This window comes from Scophthalmus maximus, chromosome 10 (genome assembly GCF_022379125.1).
Source record: "Scophthalmus maximus strain ysfricsl-2021 chromosome 10, ASM2237912v1, whole genome shotgun sequence".
In the NCBI taxonomy this organism is placed as follows: domain Eukaryota; kingdom Metazoa; phylum Chordata; class Actinopteri; order Pleuronectiformes; family Scophthalmidae; genus Scophthalmus; species Scophthalmus maximus.
Window position 1 is genome coordinate 15,385,152 of NC_061524.1, and position 23,444 is coordinate 15,408,595.

General features: G+C 41.8%; 1 protein-coding gene across 2 annotated transcripts in view; it reads left to right on the plus strand.

The window, feature by feature from the left end:
- The first annotated feature begins 230 nt into the window (after positions 1-230).
- march8 (membrane-associated ring finger (C3HC4) 8) overlaps positions 231-23,444 on the plus strand; it is a 68,854-nt gene continuing 45,640 nt past the window's right edge. Inside the window, exons 1-2 of one of the 2 annotated variants that reach the window (XM_035606868.2) lie at positions 231-494; positions 16,091-16,288. In XM_035606868.2, coding sequence (XP_035462761.1) covers positions 16,193-16,288 — 96 coding nt within the window. In that variant the 5' untranslated portion in view covers positions 231-494; positions 16,091-16,192. The remainder of the gene's footprint in view (positions 495-16,090; positions 16,289-23,444) is intronic. The other variant, XM_035606866.2, reaches the window with a different exon arrangement.

Here is a 23,444-nt window from a genome sequence, read left to right on the forward strand (position 1 = left end):
TGGGAGGATGGAAGTAGACATTCGCTGGAAAACCATCTTTATGTAGATCTGTGAAGGATCTCACGGCCTTTTGAGACACTTTCAACTCGATTCCATGTCGAGTGCACAGATATTTTATATAATTAGTTGGATTACATGATATCAAATGTTCAGGGATTATCCGGAGACTGAAACATATTTTTCTTTCAAGATAGAAAAAGTGGCCAAAAGTTTGACGCTCATGCGCGACCCGTTTTTCTTCGGTGCAACGTCCTTTGATGTTGCTTTGATCACATCATATGCTTTATACATCCTATACCGCTCTACCTCCGCCTTCGTGTTTCCTGTCCTGGTCTTCCTTCATGACCGGCTGACACTGTGCCCTGCTGACAGTGAGCGATTTGGCCGGTAGCAACAAGCAATCTGCCGTTATGAGACATTTCATCTCTTCCCGAGTCTGAGCTGTCGGCAGACTCTGAAGTCCTCGTCAGTCGTCCCGACAGGACCGGCTACAGGTAGAAATGAGAAAGTAAAGCTGCAACCGTGATTCCAGACTGGAGGAACGGGGCGACTGGGAGCGAGTCTGTTAAGCTGCTAGAACTGCAAGCAAAGGAGCCAGCAGTCCTAATGGGCTGTGCCATTGTGCAAATTAACTCCTACTGTGTGTCTTTTAGAGATGGGTTCAGAGGAAAGTAAATCGAGGTTGAAAAGAAAGCAATCAAAAGTATCTGAAGGCTCTGATAGTAGAGTGCTGCCAATTAACTGTCGCTGTTGTTTGACACAATCCTTTGTGATTGTGAAATGTGTCTCCAGAAGAATTTCACACGGTGGAGCAGAGGATGGGTTTGACAGCACCTATTGTGCTCATCTAAAGGGTTTTCAAATCAAATTCAATTTAACAGCCAAAAGACATTTAGACTTGAGGAGGTTCAGAACGTGCTGAAGTTAGTTCAGCTTTGTTCGTCAAATCATATTTTTTTCAGGACTGTACAACTGCTTTTTTAAAAACTTTTGTCTGATTCTGTGTTCCATAATTGGGTTAGAGCTAATGATCATTTTCGCCCTCATTTAATCTGTCCGTTGTTTTCTGGACTAAAGGTTTGATCTGTAAAATATCGGACAGCAGTGAAAAATGCCCGTAATGTTCACCAGAACACAAATTGATGTATTCACACGTTCAACTTTTTTCTTTAGTGTTAATATATTTTCAATTTCTGTTTTTCAAAATGGCCCCTGCAGATGTTGTTCCGTGACTCGACACTGCATCTCTTTGTCAGCTGCGTTCCCGTGTCCTCACTTTGGTGGTTCATCCTTAAAATGAATGTTTTCTGCATTATGCAAAGAGACAAGAAATGAATCCGGCCAACAAAAATCAGTCCAAACATGTTCTGTTTAACACGACTACACGTGTGCATTATTCAGGATGTGGATTTCCCTAGACTCCTTTGACTGTAAGGAAGATCTCAGTCATAACCTCTGTTTACTAGACTTCTAGCTCGGCAAGTTTCCCTATTTTTATCTTCTGCTGAAATAATTAAAAGTAAATTAACAATATCACCACCATTTGGCAGCTGCAAATGCACAGCAATATTTCCAGTGCCGTGTAGACTCTGTGCATGTGCCACACGCTGCCTTTTGTTATCTGATCTGATCGCATGTCTATGTCCACCGCTCCTCTTGTCGTATCAGCATCTGGCCGGGCTGTAATGCAATAACGTAATATAGGTATCACACTGAGGCAGAGAGCAACCGCCTTCCGCGCACTAACTCAGTCCTGGCCCTGCGCTGATACTGTGCCCCTCATGTGGCTCGTCTTCATCCTCGGGGAATAGAGTATCGATGCAATCTAATGACTTTCTCTTATGGTTGATGTGTCATACACCCTTGTGAATTAAACCTCGCTGGAGTAATCCTCACGGCATTGGTTAAGTACAATAATGTGCATGATGGGACAACAGCATAATCTTCATAATGATGTGTCCTACAGAAGCAGTCCTCTTCACTCGCACTCACAACTGTGTATGTTGCATAGGTGCAATGAAATTATAATGTATGGGACGAGAGAGGGGGGAGCGCTCGACAGCTGTAATACATCAGCCGAGCAGAAGTGCTGGCTCAGCTGAAAGGACCGTGGGATGGCACTGCTGCAGATAGCAGGCGGTGGTTGATGATATCATTAGGGATTTCACGATCTCACGAGCAGAAAGCCCGTGCAACAAACCTTGTGTTACTGAATGAAATGATGCATTAGATTCGTGGCAATGTCAATGGGGCTGTATTAAAAATTATTGGAGGGTGCTATTTTTATAATATTTTTATATCACAAATAGGTAGAGCAAAAGTGTAAGGAATGGATTAAACTTATCTGCTCGACTGTTAAGTTTGTTATCTACATAAGTAACCAAACATTACTTTACAGAGCACATCATTAACTACCTACATTAGTTTTGGATGTTACAGTTCATGTTATTTTTAAGAAAAGCTGCGTCCACGACCAGCACGTATACGGCTTTCCATTTCCCCATAGTGTGAAAGTTAACGACCTCAACTTAAAGGTGTTCCTCTGTTTTTCTTGTAACATTAAAAGTGAAACATACAGTTTGAAAATACATACGAGTGTGTAACGTTGAGCTTCACAGGACCAACAGCACTAATCTGCATTACTTTGTGTCTATGTCTGGCACACTTTTTTTCCTTGGATGTGCAGATTTAATATTTTAGCACAATATTATATTTGTGTGTGTAGCCTTCAAGTACATATTCAATACCCCGTAGACTGGTCTCGTTTGAATTTTTTCACACAAGTCGGATGGAAACATTAAAAGTCAGTTGGAGACGATCTTTGTAATCATCTAATTGACCGAACATTCTTTAATCAGCCTGCTGCTGATGAAATAAGCTACTGATTCTTAGCAAATGATCAATTACATTACTGGGTATAGCACAAGATTCTATTATATTCATACTCTTAAATCCGTTCAATGACTCTGTATGCATTCTTCCATATGGAAGAACATACATTCATTATGTTTCTCTTCTATCTCCTTTAATTTGTCTCTTCTCCGTACGTGGTTGGTGGACTGACTGACTGACTGACTGCAGACTTAACGCATCAATCACTGATAAGCCTGTTGACAGCTGCTTGTTACATGAGCAGCTAATAGCAGAATGATGTCACGGTGGGGATGAAGAGTGTCTCAAGTTTCCACATCAAGAACAGAAGCTCTGTGTATTTTATTTATATGCACGCCTTTTTGTTGTATTTTAAGTGTCTGCCGACTGTCTGGCAAGTGTCTTGCCAGTGGCAATGTGACTGCAGTATATTTGGATGTTGCTGTGGTGGGAAACCTCCTTCCTTTCAAGGGCCTTTTCAGTTTTCAAGACATCCTTCATGGTGATCACCTCTACCACACTTAACTTCTCTAATGCTGTGGCTGGAACTGCTTCACTTTGTTGAGGTGTCAGATGGCAGTGATGATGATGATGATGATGATGATGATGATGATGACCACAACTGTTTTTAACCCCCTCCTCACCTTTGTCTGTGCCATGTGTGGCCTGTAAAACAAGCTGCAGGTACATTTCTGTCTTTTAAATGAATGGCGTCCACTGTATACTGCTTGACATCACTATCAGCTGTTTATTTTGACAGCGTGTAATATTCGGTTAGATTCCTGATAGCCAGTCAGCCGTCCGTTTTCATTACTTTGGTTGGAGTGAAGCAAATCAACTCACCGAAGCCAGTGAACATGCCTCCAAATTATGTTTTGTCAAGGCTTAAACGTTATTGTTCCTCACGTTGATTTCAAAAGTGTTTTCGTCTTTTGGTGCGTTCATGTCCACAATAACTGTTTGAAGCTTCAACGAATCAACATCATCATTTTTGATAGTATCTAATCAAAATAGTGGAGCTCCTTCCTGCATCCTCATCATTCCCCTTGTAACCTCACACAGTAGTTAGTCCTTGCACAGTACATTTGCGTGAAAGGCATCTCTTGAAAGTTTTTAATTTTTAATTTCCTTTTAAACATGCAGGAGCAGCAGCAGTGTTTTGTTTGGACTAACTGGAGGGAAAACTGTCGAACTGAGTGGCAGCTGTGGCTGGGCAGACAAACAAAGAGTTGAGATGTCAGTGCTTTTTAAACACCAAATGTCATGCGAGCTCTGGGCAGTGTTGTGCAACTTGTGGAACTCTTTTTCTTCTTTACTTGAACTTGAGTTTGTAAACTGTACAGATATATAATCAACAAGAAAATTTCCAAAAGGCAGAATGAGTGCTTTCTGTCATTTCAAAAATCATTTTTATTACTAATGGCTTTTTTTCTTTTCTCTTGTTCCCCATCAATTGCTCCTTGCTGCTGGTCTTTGCATGGTGCCAGAGAAGGTTTTGCTGCCTGTAATCTTTACTTCATTGTATTCATGACTTAAATCTCATCGAATAATACGTCCATGTCAGAGACGTTCCCCCTGTCACAGCAGCCCAAAATAATTCCAGCTCTACAGTAAATCCCTATTCTGCTTAAGGATACCCCATGATTCTTTGATCATTTTCATTCAGTCCTCAGCGTGTTGCCATTATCAATAATGAGTCAATTTAAATAATCCACCTTCCTCGTGCTATTGCTTGTACGAATCGGCCCTGTAGTCATTATGTGAGGAAGTAGGTTTGAATTAGCATTTGAAGCAGTAAATGACAAATGTTGACAAAAAATAATTCCATTGAATGAATGAATACAAGTTTCCGTGTGTGCTGTTGAAACGGGTGTGGGTGGTCACGTGGACCGCCCTGGCATAGGATGGAATAATTTGCTTTTTCTCCACAACCTTATGCATAATCTGTGCTGTGCTCTGCAGGTAGGGATTAAGATAGTGGTTCTGCCAGGCTTCAGAACATGGAGCTGACACCAATACCTGCTGCATTGACATAATTGGAAGTTTACACAGGCAAATGTGCGAAGTAGGGTTATGTAACCACTGGCTTTTTGTTTTTAAAGCTTTTTGGCTTTAAGATGTCTTGAGTTGGAAAAAGTACCGGACCACGGTGCGAAAGCAGCTTAAGTGTCACGTGGGTCAAACTCGTGTAAAACGTTGTTGACAGACTGAGCGGGTGTGTGTCTAGTTTTGTCAAGATGTGCAGACTCTAGGTCGGGTTATTTTGGAGCCTCCGACTGCAAATCTGATTATGCCAATTACAAAGAGATGAGTGTATGTGGAACTGGCTCTATGATTTGTTCTGTTACCTTTGATATAAGTGCTGTGTTAATCGGGAAAATAATCAGTAGATTAATTGGTATTAAAACTGTATATCTTGTTTTTTGTGTGATGTGATGTTCAAACTTAAAGTAACTTGCAGCCACAAGGACATGTTTTCCTTTTATTAGATAGAGAAGAATAGTGCGTTGACAGGAAGTGAGGGAAGATTGGGGGGACATGGGACAAAGGTCCCCGACCGCGCTTGAAGCTGGAGCATTGCTAGTACATGATTTACTTACTATAAACCCCTGGGCCGTGAGGATGCACTGGAATGTTTTTCTAGTGAAGAAACAGTCCCTTTAAAATTGTCTCGATACCACCACACGGAAATGAGAAACTATGTCTTGGATGTTTTCAGGTAATATGGGCGTAGTGACCATTCCAGATTAAGACTGATTCCCTTTGCAGCAGTTGCATTATTAAGTTTTCCAGAATTAGATTTAGTGTCTGCAGTTTGTTTGTGTTGTTGCGGAGTGTATTTGCTGGTTAACTGCGGAGTAAATGAGGGCCAGAGACCAGTTCTCCAATGGTCCACACTGTCATAAAGTCATTAAGCTGCTCTCTATGCTCTCTGTATGTGTTTCGCAGGGTCTGCATGCACGCACGCACCCACGTACCCAATGGGCGGTTTGGTAAACACATACCAGTAATAGGCGTGTGTTTACTGGTTGTGCAAGGACAGATAAAGCAGTGAAAACCCTTTCAGTTTCTGTCTTGTGGTGCAGTTTGTTTTTCATTTCCTCATTCTTTGGCCAGCGCATAACACCAGTCAGCAGCAGTCTGGACCATTGTCTATTGGTTGTCGGTGGCCTTATGACAACCTTGAAAGCATTAAGCAGCTGAGGAAATGTGGAATACATCAGGTATGACGAATGTAGCATGAAGCTATCCACCTAAAGTACAAAATAAAAAGAATTGATTGTTAGAAGTCCCATTATAACAGCAACTATAAACATGAATATTACTAATACAATACTAAATCCTCTGTGATATTCGAGTTTTAGAATTTCCCAGTCTGTTGGAATGTCTGCCCCTGTCATTCATATTGTGTCTCCTTCACGTATTGCAGATTTGAATAGCTTATCCATGAAATAATTTTTTGTGTAGAACAATACACATTTTAATTGCACAAAACTTGTGCGTGGCTACTTCATATGAGCAGACATCTCGGATTCAGACTTACTAAATACCAGCAATTCAGCTTAACAAGCAAACATTTGTTTTAAAAAACAATGAGTGCGTGACAATTCTGTAAACAAGTCTTGAAATGAATGCAAGGCTGTCAGAGTAAGACAAGAGTGTTGCCTGCAGTGCCTCACTAAAATTAAGAGAATATATGTATTTGAATATCTACATTTACATTAGTTCAGTGACATCTAGACACAGCATCTAAACTCTGTGTGACTCAATCTGGTTTTGACCTTTGACCTAATTCCTAAAATGTATACAGATCTATACTTGTGGGTTCAAGTTTGCATGTGATAGCTGTATCTGTGTTTTTGCCAACAATGTCTCAAGCCTGATACTGGTGCTCTGCACGAGGTTGCTACCACAACTCCGTACTTATATTGTAAATTTGTTTGTGTTGTGATAACTCAGGTATATTTTAACTAGGATTTGGACCTGTGCAAAAAAAGAACTGTTTTGAAATTGAGGCCTTTTCATTCGCTTGCGTACATCAAATCTGGCTTCCTCTATTCTGTGCTCTACTTCCTCTCTTGACTGTGTGTGTGTGTGTGCGCGCGCGTGTGTGTGCGCGCGCGCGTGTGTGTGTGCGCGCGCGCAATGTAAATTACTGCTCTGTTTAACAATTTCAGTTCCCGTCTCCACACTCTGGAGTTTTGATGTGTTTGCACTTTTCTCCCTGCTTCTGTTCTTCAGATACTGTATGTAATTCTGCTCTTCCCGCAAAATTAGTACTTTACCCACTTTCCTTCTTTTTACCTTCTCATTACACATCAAAGAATTCGACAGCATCTCGTGCATCTTTTGAGGTTATCGGAGAGAGAAGGAAATTTCCCCTCTGGACAGAAAAGGAGGATTTTTATTCGCAGTATGAAAAACATACAGAAAGAGTCATACTTTTCCTCTGGTCTTGCTGCTGGTGTGTCTGCACCATGCTACTGTACAGTCCTCTGTCTGCAACATGTTTGAATACTCCCGACACTACATAGGTAATGAATCTGAATCCCTTATCCAATCTGTTAAGGTTCAACTTTGACTTCAAACACTCATTTGAGAAGTGTGTGATCACAGAGACAGTGTTTACAGTGGTTGACTTATATTCACAACAATAGACAGTGGTACAGTTTGATTTCGGCCTTTGGGTGAGGAACTTGGGGAATTAACATGAATTATCTACAGGCTCCAGCTCATCATCTGCTGCTGGCAACATTTGTCATTTCAACTGTTGAAACTTCAATTGCTGGAAAAGGAAAGAAAACCCTGCTACCTGAATATTTTGTGCAATAAATAGAGCTTGTTCTTTCACTCTGAGCGAAGTGGAATATAAAAGATGCAATAAGAGATTTGTTTGAACTTAAGTGACTCTGCGTGACTTTGCCTAACTGAAAGAAATTCACAATACAGTCATCGATAGAAGTTGCGCTGAAATCTCCCCTTCTTCCCATAATTGAAGTTTGAATTAGACATTTTATTTGCAGTCATGTGTTTTCACAATGTGTGACATTCAAGATTCAAGTCAAAGTAAATGGCATCTTCATGTGGTCTTGGATCCAGATATTAAGACATTTCGGGCGAACACGCCAAGAGTTAGATTTGAGGATTATTACCACTCGCCAATCATCTTATATCTTTTAGACAACTTCCTCAAAGGGGAAATGGCTAGCCTGGTGCTATAAGTTGACAGAAATCCTGGAAAACTTTCCAGCACCTCTAAGGCTCACTTTTCTGTACAGAAATGAAAGCATAGAACTGACAAGTTATGGTTTTTGCATTTATGAATACATTTTCTGCTGAGCAGTGTTTTACCGGAGTATCTGCTATGTCTTTTATCTGGAACGATTCTTCAAAATGACTCACATTACATAACAAGCAGTCAAAAAGTCTGTATCAATGGAAATTTAAGTTCTAGCCACCAAGATGAAACTGTGGCATAAAAAGAAACACACCTACTTTGAAGTTTATAACATTTTGGAGAGGCATCACATAATTTGAGGGCTCCAGTTGAATTATTCATTAGGTGATGAGCAGGATTATTGTACTCTGTTCATTCTCACAGTGGTTAGATTTTAGGGAGATCGTATTGGATTTATTTCAATGACACATGCTTTCGTTGAAAAACAAGGTGAGAGTCATTTCATGTCATTTTGCCTTGAAACAGAATGAATGAACCTGCTCTTCCCGAGGCCTGTTGGGAAATCGATGGCGAGGGGGAAAGGTCGAAGGCACTTTAATATGTTGCTGCTGTTGTTTTTTCGATGCATCTGGCATTTCAGTGCCTGTTCACATCACTGCACTGAGCCGAGGTGTTTAACGACAGTTTATTGAAAGATTTGTGTCTAAACTAAGCGTTTGAGTGAAGTTTGAATGGCTCAGTTCTGTGTATCCAGGGCAGAGACTATTCTTGTAGCGGTATACTGAAAATGAGACATTTACTGAAAATCGACTGATCATCCTTCCTTTGTTTTATCCGGTGAGATTTACTGGAGAGGAAGTTCTCTAAAGTGTGAGTATGTTCATGTCAGCTAAATCTGACTCTTGACTCCTTTTACTCTGGTCTGCTGTCCACACCTCTTTGAAATCTGAATAAGACGGTTAAAGGTGTGAAAGGAGAGGGCGTTTTTTTTTTTTTGTGAATGTTGGCAAAATCCCAGAATTTTTTTTGTGTTTATAAAGCATTAGCTCTCGCATTTGCTACACAAACAAGTCTGTTTATCCCAGATGTCTGTTCAGAGCTCATTTCACCAACTGCACAATTAATTGCATCCAAACTGGGACTCATTAGCATATAATCAAATGGGACAGTCAACAGAGGCACTGTATGAAGGCAGTGAGCTTACATATCATTGGTGCTTTTAAAGAATCCAACACACACACACACACACACACACACACACACACACACACACACACACACACACACACACACACACACACACACACACACACACACAAATGGGCACAGAGACATTTAGGAGGCAGAGAGGTTACTCTACTGGTGCTGATAAATGATGCAGATACATTTGAACAGACAGTGAACCACAAAACATTACGATAATTTATCATCAATATGTTATGAAACCACTGAGTGTAGCACAGGTGTGTGTGTGTGTGTGTGTGTGTGTGTGTGTGTGTGTGTGTGTGTGTGTGTGTGTGTGTGTGTGTGTGTGTGTGTGTGTGTGTGTGTGTGTGTGTGTGTGTGTGTGTGTGTGTGTGTGTGTGTGTGTGTGTGTGTGTGTGTGTGTGTGTGTGTGTACGCACGCCTTTACAATGTCCGTGACGTTAATTTATCGGAATGATCCGACAGTTCAATTTGTTTAACCCTGTTATCCAGACTACCAAAACATGCAGTGCCGTGGGTGTGAGAGGAAATAAGTTGCAGCAGGTTTTATCAGAGGAGTCCATCAGGTTTTTCTGACGTGTGTGTGTGTGTGTGTGTGTGTGTGTGTGTGTGTGTGTGTGTGTGTGTGTGTGTGTGTGTGTGTGTGTGTGTGTGTGTGTGTGTGTGTGTGTGTGTGTGTGTGTGTGTGTGTGTGTGTGTGTGTGTGTGTGTGTGTGTGTGTGTGTGTGTGTGTCAGGGCTTGAAGTCTAATCATTGCTGCAAACACAGCTATGGCATCTGTGTCATGATGAAATGAATCACCTTTGCATCAGACAAACATACAGACTCATGTGGAGCTTTTTCATTTTTATAAAGTCCTGTCTTTAATGAAGATGGATCCACCTGTTTATCGTGATCTGCTCCAAAACACGACGTTTTTCGTCCTTGACTCATGCCACACCCTTCCACCTTATTTCATGGAAATCAGTTCAGTATTTTGAGTAATCCTGCTGACAGACAACGGCTATGAAAACATAGTGTCCTTGGCAGAGGAAATAATAATTGCACTTACAAGCATGATTATGTACCTGCCAAATGAACACTGAAATCATTTCTGTAGAAGTAATATTTCTGTCTTTCTTAATGAGGAACCACACATTGTCAACAGTTACTACATCATCTATTTTCAGGTAACAAATTATTCTCTCTAAAGCTGTAAAATCAGCTTAAACCTGGAATGGCACTCAGTAGAGCGCATTCCTCCGCCAAGGCCCAACAGTCCACACAAATAGAAAAATCATGCCACAGCAAATTCCACACACCCATATGTATCAATCCCCTAAATAAACCAGATTTTTTTTCAAAATAATCCATGCGTTATTCCTAGGAAAATCAGTGAGCATGTCCAAAAACTCTCAATCTCTCAATGTTAAAGTAAGTGAACACATGTCTTGCCACTTTGTCCTGATCTTTGCCAAAATTAATGTTTTTTTTCTGGGGTCCATGTCACATTCTTCCGAGTTTGTGAAAATCTATTCCGTAGTTTTGAGGTAATCCTGACATCAAACAAAAACCAACAAAACAAAGTGGAATGGCACTCGGTAGAGCCCATACCTCTGCCAAGGCCCAACAGTCCCCTTATGAAACCATTTAAATCGGCTATATCCGGCTTTTTATTTGGATCAGCACCAAATAGCACACACTCATAGATAACAGCCGACTCAATATCCATTAATTTCCCCGAGAAATGAATAAATAAATAATTCAAATAACGAGTTTGTCTGCAAGTTATAGTTAATTGAAAAAAGTCAAGACTACAACAGAGTCTGTTCAGCTGGTTCAGAGCTCCTTCACCATGGGAAGGTTCAGAGGTCTGACCCAGATCGTAGAGAAAAGACATGTTAAAAAGCCCGGCCACCATGGATGGGGTCAACAAAACCGGTGGCCCTTACATCTTTCTGAATCCTTCCTTTCTGTCCCAAATGCCCAATTACCCCAAATAAACCAGCTATTTATTACTCCTTGTAAACGGTCTTTCCCACATACAAGAAAAACAATTTAGAGAATATATGTTTAATACATGATTATATGAGAAATTGACACCTGATCCCCCTTTAAAAAAAACTCAAGATGCATCCATTATTCCCTGGTAAATCTGGGACAGGAAGTGATAAAAAACTTCTGGATCTGACCGAAAATTTAATGGGTCCTTCCACCAAATTTTGTGGAATCCGTTCTGTAGTTTTGGTGTAATCCTGCTGACAAACAAACTAACTGACCAACAAATGGACAGGGGTGAAAATCAGGTAATAACTCACTGAAGGATCAAGCTCTCTTTCCTTTGTAATGAGGCTACACAATGCATGTATTGAACTCGCTTGAAACTGTATATAGTTGTAACATCTCCAGCATCTTTAGATCTTATCTGATATGTGCTGTATGTCTCTTTCATAACCACGGCAGTCCTCAGTGAAGACACCCATTTAAATATAGACTGGCTGTAGTACAGTAATGTTGGGACTGATTGATACAGCACCTAGTTTTTCGGCCTTGTTGCACATCAGAACTGAAGAATGGGCTCTCAGCCACAGCTCGGGTCGGATTTGACAGCAGGGACGTCGAGGGGCCTGTTGGCAAACTGAATACCGGCAGAGCTCAGCTGAGCAGAACGTGAGACGGGACTGTGATTTACCTGGAGCGGGGGGCATGAGAGGTCGCGAGCTGGGGAGAAGGGCGCAATCGCCTTTTCTTTGAATTAAATGGACTTCAGCAGGATGATAGGAGCTGTATTAATAGTAAGATCTGTCTGTCTCTACAGATAGCCACTGCTTGCATTATGTATTATAAAACAAAACCATCAAAAACTCATTGTTACTTTTTAATTGCTGTTTGGTGTGGATTATTCATTTATGTAACAGGATTTCTGTTAAATATTTAATGTGATATTATCAGCACCATCCAATTCCACTGAGTCAATAAATGATAATGGAAACACACAACCTAGTTCCCATGTAGAGATGAGTCGCTAAATATTTACAGTGGCCAACAGTCTGATGTAAATGTTGTGATTAATTGAACCAGCTGATGAAAAACTAATCTTAGCTTTAGCAGCACAGGCAAGATCTCAGACCTGAAACATATTAAACTGCTGTTTGATGATTCGATGTTTGTTCTTGTCCTCTTTTCCCATGTTTTTCTCTAGATATTCAATTCTGCTCCTCCAGCAAAATTGGTCATCGTCCAGCTTGTACTGTATCCTGTTTACTTATCTTCCCATCACACGCCCACACACAGAATTCAACAGCATTTTCACAAAACTCTTATCAAGCGCTCTTTTTGTCAGCCGGGCACTGGTACGATGTTATTTGAGCGTGGATATCTGATTTAGTTTTATTTGGTGCAACAAACTTTCAACAAACTTCTCCAGAGTAATTCCTGAAGGGGACACCAAACCAGATAAACGACAGGCAACCCCCGACCCTAACCTAAACAGCAATACGAGCATGTGCCATGTGATGATGCCCTCAAGTGAGTAACTTAGTCTCCTGACTCATGCTCATTTACTGTAACTCATTGTCCTCACACTCTGAGTCTTCTGGCCGTCAAAGTGACCTGTATTCTTCAGCTAAAGTACTTACTCCCAGCGACGTCACATACTGACCAGTGATATAGATACAATCACTAAAAGGGATTAAATGACTTCAAGTCACAAAATCCACTTGATTTCTCACTCAGTCGAGACTGATGGTTTCAGAACGAAGATGTGCAGACAGAATAGAGTTGAATGCCGGCTACGCATAAACACACCATCCTACGTTCTTCCATCTTGACCTCTGTGGTCAATTTTGCACTCGATCGTCAAATATGAATCTTTCCTTTTCCAGTCTGTGCTTTCTTTTCAAGTCCTTGTTTTTCATCACACACACACACACACACACACACACACACACACACACACACACACACACACACACACACACACACACACACACACACACACACACACACTTAGTGTGTGAATCAGCAGTTCTAGCCAGAAATGTGTCAGGCTTGAGTGAACTCCACATTGTGGTGTTGAGTTAATCTTACTTGTGTTGATCCTCATTTTAATGATCTACCTCATCATGGTTGGCGGGTGACGGATCACAGAGTAAACACCACCAGCCTCCAGAACAACTCCTTTAGTGTTTGTTGAACTCTGCTGGAGGCATGAATAGTGTTCTTGAAAATTATATTTCCTCATGCTGGGTTTTGATGATGAGGGTGAAGAGAGCTGTCTGATGTAGGTCCGCCATCAGTATTTAGTTTGGCTGAGATCTGGTGACTGTAAAGGCCATTTTCATTAAAACAGTCAATGCCTCTTCATGCCATGTGTGGAAACATTTGCATTTGTTATGTTTCACTCATTTATTCATACGCTTCCCTTTTATTTGACACCTGTCTACAGTTTGATCATTTGGAAACACTGTTAAACATTTTGTTAATGCCTCATAACATGATATAATATAGTCATGTGATGACATTTTCAGGTGTTTACTAATGTACATGAGTATGGCTAAAAAACTGTTTACTCGAGTAAACAGTTTTTACTCGAGTAAAACTGTTTACTCGATAAGCAAACAGAAAAAAATATAATTTTTGCTCGCAAATATGAAGATTTTCCACTTTTCTATGTTTTATGATATATTGAAATGCACATCTTTGGGTTTCAGCAGTCATAACTTCTCATATGATGAACTTTAAATCGTTACAACTGTGTTTTACCAATGAGACAACTGTAATCCACAGTGTTATCATTATTTTATGCTTTTCAGTTTAGGGCTAAAATAGTTTGTAGTAATAGTAATGGATATTTAAAGGCATCCTCAGTAAGTAGGAGTTGCACAATGTGAAATCACAATTGGATGTTTCATATTCTGCCTGTATAAACAGGAGAGTAAACCTCATACATACAATATTTATCTGTGACCATAAGGCGGTGACGTCTATTCTAATTCAGATTTTCAAAGGGAGAGATGTGATGCAAAGTTCCTGCCTGAGGTCAAAGAGACAGGTGCATGCATGGGATGTAGAATCAGGGGAAGTTAAATAATTAAAGCCAGTCGGTGCCCAGCAAAAATCACATAATCTTTAGATTTTTTTTTCAATAAAATGATATGCAAAATTGACCATTTCCACTAAAATTGTGATTCATAACTGGAATCCAAACAGATACTATACATATTTTGCATTTCCTGTTGATATGATCATCTTCAATGTCAATCGTGAGTAGAAATCCGAGAAAAAGATTCTGCTTATTCCTGCAGATTTGCCAGGGAATCGCTTTCAATTTTTTCTTCAATATCAAAGTTGTAAAGTGATAGTTGTCTAGAAATTTGGATGATCATTGCAACCAAGAACTGCGAATGGCTAATTTGGTACCATTACTACTGTATGGTGCCACTTTGTCGAAAATTAGGCATATGTAGAACGGGGCCCTAGTTTTAGCCAATAGCAAATATAAGCTCTCAATGGCAACGTTGTACTACCTGTTTACAGCCCCCGAATTATTGGAACAGCAGATCCAAAACTATAAAGCATTACCCTCAAACAAAAGGTAGACGAACAAATAATAATGACAGGGAATGGAAAGAAAATAGCTTGAAACAATTTGAAAATCGTTTGTGAGTTCATATGAGTCTAATCACCTCTCCATCTGGATAAATACTTATCTCAGATGGTGCGGCTCTGGCTGTGCTGTTTTGCCTCTAAAGCTCCTCTCCTCGGTCAACCCGTGTGGCATTCTCAGTTATCACCCCCTCGCCCCACCCCACCCCACCCCCAATCAACGGCGGTTTGTCATTACTGGCATTTCACTGACCTTCCACCTGTCTCCTTGCTTTTTGCTTTCTTAATCCTGTCATTTCCATACACAGGAGTTTGGGGGGTTTGCTTGGCGCAAGGGCTGGTGAGCAAAAAACATTCACATGTGCAGGCGGGCTCGTGGTGACGAGGAGTAAGAGCTTGAAATGCTGTCAGTGGCAGTGCAGATGGCTGGATTAACTGAAGTTAAAATGACCCATTTGTAAAACCCTATTGTGTAACTCCCCACACTGCTGCTGTTGCCTTCAGGGTTAGTCAGTCTGTCAATCATGTATTCATCTAAGAGTGACACCACAAACAATCCGTTTCTTGCGGAAATCATGGTCCTGAAATTTCCAGGTCTTTGTGTGGGGGGAAAAAGTGAAATATGACGCTGTGTGCTTGTGATACGCTGTGTGCTTGTGATATTCTGGGACAAACTCCTGCTCCTGTGGAAAAACACCTCCTGCAAACTCGGTCTGTACTGTAGGTCAGCACCAAGACAAGGTGGCTAGACTGCGTTTGAGTTAAATAAGTTTTAAAGACTTGAGACTTATGATTTCATTTGTCTTTGTTAAGCACATTTAAAGTGACCTTCACCATAAATGTTTTGTATTTAACTAGTTAAATTGTCAAAATGATAAGTCACGGTACAAAGCTGCAAGGCAGCCACAATACAAGATAAACTAAGATAGAGGCTTGTGACAATGTACAAATCTTTGGTGATAATCGCTCAACATATTATTATAAATTGGTTGACGGTTGTGAGAAATATTGTTGCAGACAACTATCCTCGTCAAAACCTGAATTAATCAAGCAGGGTTCCGAAAAAGGTTTGACGAAGCCAAGTGCAGAAGAGGTTGGTCAAGTGTAAACACACTTTAGTTTTTGAAATGCTTCAGGACTTCATTCCTGGTTTTCTTTTTGTGGACTTGCATCTCAGCCCTCCAGCTCCAGTGGCATCAATGATTTTTATAATTCATTTAGACGTGATTTTCTGTGTGTCCTCTGCAGGGCGGTGTGGGACGAGGTGTGGCAATTCGGACCGTCATGCCCTTTGCTCCGGCAGCGGGACAGGAAGTGTGTGTGTGACCTTCCCTGGTCGGCTCTGCTGGGATGACCATGCCACTGCACCAGATCTCTGTCATTCCCCGTGATGTCACCTCATCACGGGTGTCGGGCTGTGGGAAAGCCAAGGACAAGGACAAGCAGGTATGTGACGAGTCAAAATGGCCCAATCAGGTCACCGCTGGACACCACTGGACACCGCTGAGGATTATGGGGCAGTGTACACACACATATGATATATATGGACCAACAGTGACTCAGGTCCAAAACAAGTTCAACGGAACTGAACCAGAGCGTAACAGATTTATTTTTCCAACAGTGATTTGTTTTGCATTTCCAGCAGCAACTATGTCCTCCTGTCGATAATTGCTTCTCATCATATCACGCTGATATGAGTCATTCTAGAGGGAAAGGAAGTGTTTTGCAGTTTCATTTGGAGGAAATGTTCTCGGTTATATTCATAACTATCATTAGTTACCCTTTAAATGGAGGTTGCCAGAATATAAAATTACATGGCTGATGTTTGCATACACGCGTTGCTGAAAGCATATTTTACTTCCCTCCAGATAAAAAGTCTAAATGATTTCCTTAATCTTTACCATAGGGGGGGGAAAAAAGCCTCAGTTTGCTTTTGTCACAGATTTTGTTTAATCATCGATTCAGATGACTGGATTGCTATTTTTTTATAATCGGCACCACATTAAGTTGTACAGTTATTCTCTTCTTAGGTTCTCATACACCCACAGGAAGTCACTTTTTCCAGATCCCTTTAAATTGGATGTCATATCTGTTCCTCCTTTAATGAATTGTGCCAATGTTTTTAAAACTAGGTTTGTGAGTAAAACAACAAAAAACTGCTGTTTCATAGAGGGAAATTCAAAAACCTACTGAATGCTTTGGAGATTGGCTGAAATGTCAATTGGATGTAGGAAGAAACACAGAGGGTTATTTTTACTCTAATTGACATGAGTCTAAGTATGGCATGGTGTCCAGTGGAGAAAATGATCCAATCCGCCCTCTACTTATTCATCCGAGAACAATCAGAAACTGATTTGTGGCATTTTTAATGCCACAGGTGTCAATCCCAAAACACCAAAATAAAGGCATGCGCACTCACAAATTATTTCTGTGCTGCCTGTGGGTTGAGCAGAGGTTTGGCATCTAATGAGGTTGGTCAAAGCCTGTTCTGCCTTTCCATTTGTTCCTGAAACAGCCTGTAGGCCAACTGTTGTTTTTTTCATTTTCACATGTGGTCATCTCCTAAAGGTACCACATGCATGGTGATTAATTTATTCATGGTGTTTTTGTAAATTATGGCTACTCCAAATGAATCCATAAAATCACCCACCTGGAGCTCTTTTTATTAGCTCTGAGTTTTTTCTCTAAGATAGTTAAGATATTCACAAGAAATAATCTGAAAACACTGAGATCTGTCAAAGTGAAGCCGGTCAATCTGCTCTTAGTTTGAACAAAGGACTATTTGTACCTCATCTGATGTGAATTTAACTTTAGTGTCTGGATTCTGTAGTTTCTCAGAAGGTCACTTTGTCAGAAATCATGCAGCATAATCAGGTGCATGATGGTCTCACGTGTTGCTTTCTCACCCCCCTTCTCTTTCTGCTGTGCAGCAGCAACAAACACGACACGGTGAAGTGCTCTCAGAGTGCAGACTATATGTCCATTGCCTGCCCTCTCTGCTCGGCCTCGTCCAATCACAATGGAGCCTGTAAGTGCGGCAGCACAGGTGTTCCTGAGAGGCTTCTTCTCACAGCGTTTGACACTTTGTGTTTCTATGGAGTTTCTTTTCTGTCTGTGCTCAAGAGCGTGGTCTTATATTTTGAGAGTCGTATTTCTTCATATCATGTTGAGATTTTTGTAAAGCTGTTCCCTCTCAAATAGTCCCTGCAGATTTTGTTTGATCCTGCTCAAAGCGGTTGGTCCGCACTCAGATACACTGCTGCTGCTGCAAAAATGTCCCGTGCTTCAGTTTGAGTCCTTCTGCTTTTGAGATGTAAACCCTGTAAAAGGCCCCCCAACCAATAAAACCATAGACATGATGATAACCAATCAAATCCTCACTGCCTCATTGCATTCGCTTTACATCTTGCTGTGTCTCTTATGGGTGGTTACTGTTTACCAGCTTAAGGGGGTCACGCATCTGCATGGACCTCAAATAAGTAATTAATTTTAATGGTGCTTTTGCTTTATACAAATTTGCTTGGCAGTTGGTTTCGCATTGGCGTTGTGCAAGTGATGGTACACACAAGCTGTAAATTTGCACTGGCATATGTTTTTATTACTTTTTACACACACACACACACACACACACACACACACACACACACACACACACACACACACACACACACACACACACACACACACACACACACACACACTGATTTTCTTGCTTAATCTGTACTCACTGTGAAACTCAAAAACATGCCTTGCAATCCAGAAGTGAAAGTGAACTGTGATTTCTTTGGAAACTGGTTTGTAATGTTAAATAAGGGTGGGAGTTTGTTTTAGACACCTTCTCATACAATGCATGCTTAACAGGATTAAGGGGTTTAAAAACTGGGAGCATTCATAGCAAGGTTACATTTGTCTGCTGGGAAATATAACCATTTAGGTAAATGCAAAGATCTGGCCCTGCATCTCCCTGGTCAGCACCACTCTGACCCTCTGTCTGCCTCCTGCTGGCTAAGCCCCCCACCCCCCCCCCCCCCCCCCCCCCCCCCCCCTCCAAGGAATAAGTGGATAACAGCAGCGATTTCCCATCCTCCCCGAGACCATCAGCAGAGAAACAGAGTGGAGGAAAAGAGGAGAGAGGGAAGAGCAGTTACTTTGAATGCTGATCAGTGCGCGCGTGTGCGTGTGCGTGTGTGTGCCCCACTAAAGCTTAGTCACAGAGCACAGGCCCATCTGGCCCTCTCGACAACACAACTGGTCTTTTAGTGCCTCAAGAAAAGAAAAAAAAATCAGAACTTAGCTCTACTTAGAATTCAGAGTAAGTCAGCTGCTCCTTCAGAGAGCAACACATCTTTAACTGTTGCTGGCCCTTCGCTGGCCTCTCTCCTCCAGCTCACACCCAAGTTCATTTTTCTTCCTCGAAATCCTGTTTGGATGTTTGCTTGTGTGCACTTTGTTCTCATATTTGGGTAGATGAATTGAGGGTTTAAGAAGTATATATATTTTTAAAAGGAGTGTCAAAAGAATTGTAGAGCAAGAGTTTAATTTTTTGCAAAAAAAGAAAAGTAAAATTCCTATTCCCTGACGCGCCTCAGTCACCGCAAATAATACGGTCAGATTGGTTTAAGTCTGTGGTTTTTGATAAGGCGTGCAGCGAATGGATTATGCATGAGTTGTCTGTAAAGTAAGCTCAGGCAGGTAGGGAAGGAGAAACCTCACTTGCGTTGCTGTTTGAGATTCGTTGGTCATGTGGTGTATCTGGGAAATGCTGAGTGACCCGTCAGTTTGTTTGTTGATTATCTCGTCTCTTTAACCCCGTCCGCTCTGTCACTCGCTGCTGTTTTTGACTGTAAGTAAGTTACACGGGCAGCGTGTGATCGCAACCAGCAGAGTTTCGGTGGACACACAGCTGCAGCTTTCCTTTTCACACTCCCACAAACAGGGCCTCGCTCATGCTCCTGTTCTATTTAGCAGTGTATATCTGTGTGACCGAGCACACACTGAACACTGTGACATTTGATCCACCCCCTTTGATGCTGCATGTATTTTTTATGAAAGCACAGGGCACTGGAAGCTTTGTCCTTCAGAGAGTGTGTGTGAGTCGGAGTCAAGGATGGAGAAGACTCCCCGTCTCTGCTGCGATATTTGGTGGCTTGATAACAGCCGCAGAGTTCCTGGGCTCAGATGGAGCATCTCTCGGCTTTGTGGAGACCGAGCTCGAACACTGACCGTCACAGCAAAAAGTCTCTGCTGATTTAAAAAATCTTTACTGATGCAACAAAGCACTTTTGTAGTAGAAATGTCATGTATAGCAACCTATTAAAACCCGGCACTTCTTTCAAATATCGTGTTCTCTACAAATGTGTTTAAAAAATGCTGGAAAATATGTTTTTCGGCCTTGAAGCCGGAAAATATTTTCCCAATATTTGGTGGATCTAAACTGTCCAAATCATTCCCCTCCAGATTGCGCTGCCCAGGGGCGAGCAAATGGAAATACCATGATAATTACCCAGAAAGCCTTGGGGCTGGGTAAAGGAGGCATGAAATGCTGAATTATCAGGAGAAGGGGTGTTGACGTGTTGTGACTCTATAGTCTGTAAGGATGTAACTCGATGTGATCACATCATGTCAGAAACAGAGCGTGTGCTTGTTTTATCCTGCGAGGATTACAGGTGTAAGTACACGAAATTCTGTCATTGGCTATATATGTGTTAATACACACGTACACGCGTTAATCCAGTTGATATTCAGATTACACTAATGTAGACGTGTGCACATGTTTTAAACACACACACAAGCACACGCTCGTACATTGATCCTGAGACTTTCTGCCGCCTGTAAAGCTGAGGCTGGGGAGAGAAGATAACACATAGACGGAATGGGATTCTGTCATTCTGGCAGCAGTGTTCACAACGGTGTGAATGTTGCGTGTCGGCAAACTGACCTACTTTACATATGGTACTCATGGAATTCAGAAGGGTGCCACACACTAGGTGAACAATCCCGTGTTAAAAAAAATCATTACTGATGTGAGAACTGAGGAAAGCTAAAGAGTTAACGTATGGTTTTTTTTTCTGTGCTGCTTCTGTGCACTTGTTGTAGTCAGTGGTGCTGCAACTAAGTTGATCTGATGGATTTCCATAGCGTTTAAAGCGTTTGAGCGTTTGACTCATATTTTAGTCCTTTAATGTTAAGACAAGTTTGTGTTTTGTCTGAAGTCCGAAAACCCAAAGGTATTCAATATACTATGACAGATAACGGAGAACAGCAGCAACTTTTCCTATCGGAAATGCTGAAACCACCAAATATTTGGCATATGTGCTCGATAAATGACTCAGACGCCTGACTTCTTGATTAATCGACCCCTCGTTTCAGCACCAACTTGGATGATTCAGTATACCACAGCTTCCACTGCAGGCTGTAAAGCTGCTGCTGTTATTTTTCCAGTCTCGTTTCTTCTCTCTCTCCCTCTCTCTGCACACACAGACACACACACACACACACACACACACTTGAGTGTGCGCTCAGCACGCAGGTACACACACACTCACACACACACAGATGCCAGAAGCTGGTGTTGTTAGCACGAGTCTCCCGGAGGACCCCGCCGCGCTAAGCCACTTGAGGTTGAAGTGCTAAAAAAACATAATTAAATGTGGAAAAGCCGACACGATGGCAGGGCCTTTGAGGGCCCGGGCTGCTGTGAGGAAGGACTTTGCTTCACTTCGTTAAAGATTACATTTCATTAGCTCCTGTGATGACTCCGTGGGTTATTTTACTTTCTTTTGATTGCTGTGACACTCTCCGCTTTGGAAAGTTTTATACACTTTATGCGATTACAGTTGACCTGTATCAGCGGGGAAATGATTAGTCCCCTTAAGTGCTCTGCATGCTTGTAGACGTGACATAAAGTTGTATAGTACCGAGTGGAAAGAGAGTTTGCTTTGTCTCCGGTGTGAGGGGGCGCCTTCTGTGCACACATCACCTCTTGGATTCAGAAGGGCAGCTATTAGCACAGAGAGACATTCAGGAGACGATCTCTACTAAATAACTCCCACCTTCCACTATCTACGCACGCACAGACTCACTTTCACAACTCCGTAAAATGAACACTGTCCTGTTAAGAATTAAATATAAATACATTTTTGTTCTCTTGGGAAAAAACATTCTTTCAAACGATGGCCTCTCAATTTACATATTATGTGGGCTGTTGTCTAACCCTAATAATCTGCATTAACCCGCTAACCTATGGAAATTTGTTCAGCCTGTCATATGCTGCAGGAACAGAAAGTGCACCTGAACTCAAAAAGCTCTTTTTTTTTTAAACCACCAATTTCACCAGAATACATTGAAGGAAACCAATTCAATTTTTTTTTTGGCACAGAGGTACTTTGCTCAGGTTTTGAATTATGCCTGTTAAGACGAGTGACTGTTGTGCACGGAGACACGAGGGAAGAGCCAGCAGATAACCGGGAACAGTCATGCATACAGACACAGTTGAGGTTATTCGCAGGAGGGAGACATGAAACGTGGAAATTCTAATCTGCCGGTCCGCTCTCCTCTTTGGGAATCTGCTACTTCAGTCTCCACTCTGTTCTCCATCCAGAGCTTCCTGGATGGACAGCTTTACCCGCAGAGAGCCGGCGCATGCTATTTAATTGCCTGTGACACACTGACTTGACTCCTGTGACTGACGTGGCCACGAACATTCAGACACTCGGAACAATGGTGGAGGCCGTCCGAGCTCCCCCACAGTGGTCAAATTCATCTTCCTCATCCGAGGAGACGCTGCAGACGCTTCCCTCGCTGCAGCCTGTGGTCTGGTCCTGTGCAGGCTGACGCACAACGGCCGCCTGATGTATGGTCTTCGTATGGAGCCACAGACGCCGGTTGTATAATAGAAGTCTGGTAGGAGCCAAAGCTCTGCCGTATGCGGCGAGCACACAGGCGCATAATAAATCTCTTGTGCATTAAGTGAAAGATAGTGGGCAGTCAGATGTTCTCTTGTCCCAGTAAGATATGATAATGAAATTCCCCATTGTCGGGTCATTTGGAGGGAAAGTTTATTTCATGAACCCCCCCGTTGGCGCAAATGCACAACAGAGTCTCCTGCGATGAGGCTGCATCTTATTTCTCTCCAATCGCAGATTCTCTCATTGTCTTGATCCGTCTTCCTCCCTCCTCCCATCCTCCCCTCCTTTTTTTTTTTTCATCCTCCATCATCCTCTCATGGTGTTATCCAGTGGCAGATTAGTGTAGTTAATCTCTCCGCCTATGGATTCACTGTTGTGTCCACACCGTGAACTCCTATTTGTGCTGTCTGTGGAGGCACACGACTGACTTCTTTTTCAGCCTGTGCAAAAGACAAACGCTACGACTGCTTAAACTGTAATTCTGCTGCCCTGACCTGTTGTGCACACGCTGCGGGCTCAGCACTTCAGTCAACCAGTGCTTGTGTAGTCTTTTGTTATGAAAATCTGCTTTTAGGCTTGAGCGCCATGGCTGTGTGAGAAAAAATACTTTTTATCTGTGCTAGCAGCAAGCAAGCAAGCAGGCAGACAAACCAACAAGGGGTTCAGCCAGAATCCGTGTTATAATCCCTTATTGT